Below are 5,584 nucleotides of genomic sequence, written 5' to 3'. Positions count from 1 at the left end.
GAGAATCTAGGCAACTTTTCGGAAAACTTTTGCTGCCAATAAAGACCAAAGACTACAGCGGGGCCCCTGCAGCCTGGAGGAGGCTATAGCCAATTTTCCGGGAGGCCGACGCGGCGGAGCCCGACGCCGCGGCTGAGAAGAGTCAGAGGTGAAGACGAAACCGGTAGTGAAGAGGCAACTTCACCTGCCAGCTTAGAGTTGGGGTCAGCGCGAAGGAGGGCGTGGCCCTAACTTTTACCCTTAGCTGCAGACCTTGGTCATCAGGCGTAGGTGCTCACTTCAAAAGCGACGCAACCTAGACTCTCCTCCCGGATGCAGGACACGCGTGGCCCACCGGCGCACAGTACCATATTTCCCGGCAGGCGCTGCGCGGCGCGGCACGGCCACTACGCAGGCTCGCGCCGCTAGCCGTCAGCCCGCCCGGCGTTCACGGCCTGAGACCCAATTCTGTGCTGGAGTCTCGGATGCGGAAGGGGACGGTTTCTTCTTAAAAGAGAAACGACGGCGGCGCGCGCGAGGTGGGCCCCTGTGCTCCCGCTGTTCTCCGGGCCTGCGCGCGAGGCCGAGGAGGCGCAGGCGCAGTTGGGGTGAAGGCGGGCGGGGGCGCGCAGGTAAGGCCCTGTGGGGGTACGGGCCGGGTAGGGGTGTGTTGTGGCAGGACCTCCGAGAGGCTGCCCAGCCGCCTTTGGGATTGCTCGGTTTTACTCATTATGAGTGTTAGCGAGATGGCCCAGGATGGGGTTAAGAGCACCCCAGACGTCTGTCCCTGACCCTGCCCGCACTGAACCCAGCTATGAGAGCACCCCCAGTTGCACGCCAGGACACACGGCTTCCTACCCCGTAAGCCAGTAAAAGGCTGATGCTCTCAAGATGAAATGTCAGTGCCCATACCCTAGTTGAAATATCCGGGGGAAAGGTTCGCACCACTTCATTCGGCAGGAGGGGTCTTTGTTCTGACTTTGATTCTCCGAACCTTCTTCCCAGCCATGACACCTGTCACAGCGCCAAGCTCGCATACCCTCTGACGTAAAGGGGTGAGCTGCGTTTAGGACAGCCTAGTCCCGCCCCATTTCACTTATGGGAAAACTGAGGCCCCAGAGGCGGAGCAGTCACGTCTCCGACCTGCAGGTTGGCGGGTTCTGACCGCGTGTCCCTCGCACCCCAGGCCCAGGCGCACATGGCTTCCTCACCTGTGGCGGACGTCTCCTGCGGGCGGAGGGAAAAGCGGCGGCAGCTGGATGCGCGCCGCAGCAAGTGTCGCATACGTCTGGGCGGCCACATGGAGCAGTGGTGCCTTCTCAAGGAACGCCTGGGCTTCTCCCTCCACTCACAGCTGGCCAAGTTCCTGTTGGACCGGTTAGGGACTCTGGGGAGGGCGCTCAGGCTGCAACCTTAGCCCACTCTCCAGGGCCAATCACTGCTCCACACCTCCCTTCCAGCCCAGGTTTCCCATTGCAGTAGGAGTGCCTAGGTCATTTGTGGCCTCCCTGGGTCTTGTTCCCCGCTTCATGGTCCCAGTAAATAAGGTGCCCATAGGGTTGGCCCCTCACGTATGTGAGTGTCCAAGAAAGAGGGTGGTGGCCACCTGGGCCTTGAGCTTATCTGCCTTTTCTTCTGCTGGCAGGTACACTTCTTCAGGATGCGTCCTCTGTGCAGGTAGGCAGGGGATGGCTGAGGGTAGGAGCCAGAGGGAAGAGGGGCCACAGGGAGACCCAGAAACACGCTCCTCAAGTGGGTTGGATCAAAGGGAACCTTGAGTGAGTTTGGACGGGTGCATTGGGGATCCCAGGGTAGTTTGATAGGGCAGCCTTTGGGGAGGAGAGCTGTATCAGGACCTTGGGGGTCTGGGCTTTGGAGAATAATAAATGACTAGGGCTGAGGTTGCCCAGGAGTTTGGAAGGGCAGAGCTGTCTAGGGTGAGAGGAGAGGGAGGAGGAGGCCTCCCAGCTCAGACTGACTACTTCCCCCACCCCTCCAGGTCCTGAGCCTTTGCCCCCCAAGGGTCTGCAGTATCTGGTGCTCTTGTCTCATGCCCACAGCCGAAAGTGCAGCCTGGTGCCTGGGCTTCGTGGGCCTGGGGGCCATGATGGGGGTCTTGTGTGGGAGTGCTCAGCGGGCCACACCTTCTCCTGGGGACCCTCTTTGAGCCCTACACCTACAGAGGCACCCAAGCCAGCCCCTCTTCCACATACTGCCCAGAGAAGTTGGTGCCCAGAAGCCAGGAGTGGGCAGGAGCCTGCAGGTAGGCTGGGGCAAAGAGTAATTCTGGAGAAAAGGGAGGAAAAAGATTTCTCATCTTCTGTAACTTAGAGGCCAGTTCTCTAAAACTGATTTTTCTCAATGGAAAAGCTCTATGCTGACAAGAAAATATAACCTCAAATACATTGTTAGGTATAGCAAGCAAAACACAGAATAGGTGTACTGGTATGGTACACTGTCATTGCTGGAAAATAAGAGGGAAAAGGAAACATATTTTGTGTACTTGTGAATGTGTTAAAAGATCTCTGGAAGGGCGCATAGGAAACCAGGTTGCTTGTGGGGAGAACTAGGTGACAGGACAGTATTGTAAAGGAGACTTCACTGTGTACTTTTTACACTTTTTTTTTGAACCATGTGAATGTTATCATCTCTGAAATAAAACACCCTTTTCCATGCCAGTAGCATCTGCCCCTCCCTTCCTCCTTTTTAAGAGTCTTCTATCACTTCAGACCTTAGAATTCTACCTGTCCTCAGCCCATGAACCCAGAATTCCTTCTCCTTTGACCCTGCCTGTGCCAACAGGTTTGGAATTGGAACATAATGAGGGGACTCAAGAGGCCAAATTGCTCAGGTGAGGATGGAGGTAGGAGGGACAGGGCAAACCTGCATGGATAGTGCAGATGAGGGAGTAGGACCTCAGGCTTGCCCTCTTTGGACCTACAGAGGGGTGAGACCCCCACCCGAGACCTTCCCACCCCCAGGAGAAGAAGAGGGTGAGGAAGAAGAGGACGATGAGGATGAAGAGGAGATGCTCAGTGATGCCAGCTTATGGACCTACAGCTCTTCTCCAGATGAGCAAGTTGGGGTTGAGGGAGGATGCTGAGCAGAGCAAGAGAGGGAGGAGGTGGCTGGTCTGGCAGTTCAGACCTTTGCAGCCTGGAGGGAATGGGTTTATTGGTAAGTTTGGCAGGGAGGTGGAAGGAACTATAGGCTTTGTACTGAGGGGTGAAGTCAGGCTCTGGGAGACTGCTGACAGCAGGCATGAGTGGTGCGAATGGGTAGGAGTAGTGTTCCAAGTTTGGGATCTTTTCAGGTTAGCACCTAGAATTGAGATGGGGGTAGCTAGGTGCCCAGAAAGGTAATGCCCCCCCTACTCTTTTTTCTCCTTTCAGCAGTGAGCCAGATACCCCCCAACGACCACCTTCCCCTGTCACCCACACACCTAAGGAGGGGGAGACACCGCTGGCCCCTGCAACTCTCTCCACTCCTCTTGCTGTGCCTTCCTTGTCAGCATCATCATTGGGTTCCAGGGCTCTTGTGCCCGTGGAAGTCAAGGTACAGCCACAGCTCACTGGGACCCCTCAAGCAGCCGAGCAGACTAAGCCCCTGGCCAGGTAACCTGATGGCTGAGACAGAGAGGGCAGGAGTGTCCTGGAACATGGCCCTCCCTCAAGGCCCTCTCCTTCTTTGCTGCCCTTAGCACTGGGAGTCAGGTCCCATCTGCTCCAAGCCCAATCTGGGATGAGGACACCACACAGATCGGCCCCAAAAGAATTAGGTAGGATGTGGGGACATGGGATTCTGAGGAGGGCAATAGAAAGGAGGCACAGGATAGTAGACCAGAGCCCTGTGCTCCTCTTCATTCTCCTCCCCCAGGAAAGCTGCCAAAAGAGAGCTGATGCCTTGTGACTTCCCTGGCTGTGGAAGGATCTTCTCCAACCGGCAGTATTTGAATGTGAGAGGCACAGGTTGGGACCTGCCAGGACAGGGGAAGGGGGCTGAAGGAGAAGCTGAGGAAAAGGAGCCCCAGGTGTGGAGGATTCAGAGCCAGGAAGAAGAGGGTAGAGACTCAGGGCTTTCCTATAATTGATGAGGCAGCAAATCACACTTCAGGCACACAGAGCCACTGTTTGCTACTGCTTGTTCCATGAGTCCTCCAAGAACCACACAGAGATGACAGTGGCATTCACCAGGCTCCCATGGGGTGCTAATGACAATTCTAGGCACTTGACAGTACTGTCTTTTGACCCTCATAACATCCCTACACAGTAGGTGCTGATGTTATTCCCACTTTGCAGATAGCCAAACTGAGGGACACAGAAAGGTTAACATTGCCCAAGTCTCCTCAGCTAGTATGTGGTAGTGCTAGGGTTTTACACCTGATGGCCTGGCTCCAGAGCCCACACTCAGGCTGCCTGAGCATGTCTCTTGGAGTAGGTAGTCCAAAATCAGGTAGGACCAGGAGATCATCCATTCCCCAACCTCACTACATGAGGAGTTTGAGGCACAGAGGAGGAAGGCCCAAACTCCACAGGGCCCAAGCTAGTGCCTTGGGGAGGGCCACAGACCAGAGGGATGGTGAGGCCTGAGTGTGCAGGGTGGGAGAATGCTGCCTAAAGACACCAAAATAGAAAGGAATCAGGTGGCAAAGGTGGAATTACAGTGAAGTCTAGGCTTAGAAGAGCTTTTGACGGGCAAGTCAACATACCAGAGAAGGCTGAAGCAGCCCCTGAAACTTAACTATGGGAAACAGATTACAAAGAAGGGGACAGTCCATGCAATTTATTGAGCTAGGAGGCCAAATCAGGTCAAATAAGGAGAGAAATACTTCTGTGTTGAACTTGTTTCCTCAGAAGTATTCTGCCTTAAGAGCCTATATGTGTGTTTCTGAAGCCACATGTACACGGGGAGTTACTGCTGTATGTCAGTCAGTCACCCAAACTACTTCCCCTTCCAGGAGCATCACCAGGAGTGGCACTTGTCAGGGAAAATTACAGACACTTCAGGGTGAAGGCAAGGCAGGAAGGTGAGGCAGTGGAAGCCCAGGGAGAAGGCAGTAAGGGCAGAGTTAGCGGTCAGAATAGGAAGATGTAGTGTGAGTGAGGACTAGGTCATCATGACAAGAGAATTGCTGGAATGCAGGGGACAGGAGGGACAGAGGAGCCTGTCTGCCACATGCACTCAGCCAGTTTCCCTGGGGAATGCGCTGCCCTTTTGCTGCTTCTCTCCCTGTCACCTGTGTCCTCCCTTAGCACCACAAGAAGTACCAGCATGTCCATCAGAAGTCTTTCTGCTGCCCAGAGCCGACCTGTGGGAAGTCTTTCAACTTTAAGAAGCACTTGAAGGAACATGTGAAGCTGCATAGTGGTGAGCGGTGGCACCTACCTCCCCATCACCAAGGCTCCCCTTGCAACAGGGCTCCCACTCTCCCGTCCTCCCACCTCCCAGGGTCCCCAACTCTCCGGAGCTCCTGCTTCCCTGTTTGGACTACCTGCCTCCTCTGAGGGGCTCCTCCTGTATAGGTTCCATCACCTTCCTCTATGGTTCCTGTCACTGCCCCCTGGGGGCCCTTCCTCTCTATCTGAGGGATGCCTCTCATTCATGC

General features: G+C 55.2%; 1 protein-coding gene across 1 annotated transcript in view; it reads left to right on the top strand.

Annotated features, from left to right (window-relative positions):
• The first annotated feature begins 440 nt into the window (after positions 1-440).
• The window catches only part of ZNF692 (zinc finger protein 692), an 8,327-nt gene continuing 3,183 nt past the window's right edge, over positions 441-5,584 (top strand). Inside the window, exons 1-10 of the mRNA XM_012813918.2 lie at positions 441-611; positions 1,166-1,356; positions 1,625-1,656; positions 1,979-2,242; positions 2,782-2,830; positions 2,923-3,054; positions 3,372-3,593; positions 3,680-3,757; positions 3,856-3,934; positions 5,232-5,346. Of these exons, the coding sequence (XP_012669372.1) occupies positions 1,178-1,356; positions 1,625-1,656; positions 1,979-2,242; positions 2,782-2,830; positions 2,923-3,054; positions 3,372-3,593; positions 3,680-3,757; positions 3,856-3,934; positions 5,232-5,346 (1,150 nt within the window). The 5' untranslated portion in view covers positions 441-611; positions 1,166-1,177. The remainder of the gene's footprint in view (positions 612-1,165; positions 1,357-1,624; positions 1,657-1,978; positions 2,243-2,781; positions 2,831-2,922; positions 3,055-3,371; positions 3,594-3,679; positions 3,758-3,855; positions 3,935-5,231; positions 5,347-5,584) is intronic.

This window comes from Otolemur garnettii, unplaced genomic scaffold (genome assembly GCF_000181295.1).
Source record: "Otolemur garnettii isolate 467f Iridium unplaced genomic scaffold, OtoGar3 scaffold00345, whole genome shotgun sequence".
Taxonomy (NCBI): Eukaryota; Metazoa; Chordata; class Mammalia; order Primates; family Galagidae; genus Otolemur; species Otolemur garnettii.
The sequence above is the reverse complement of the archived record's forward strand: the minus strand, read 5'-3'. Positions and strand labels throughout refer to the sequence as shown.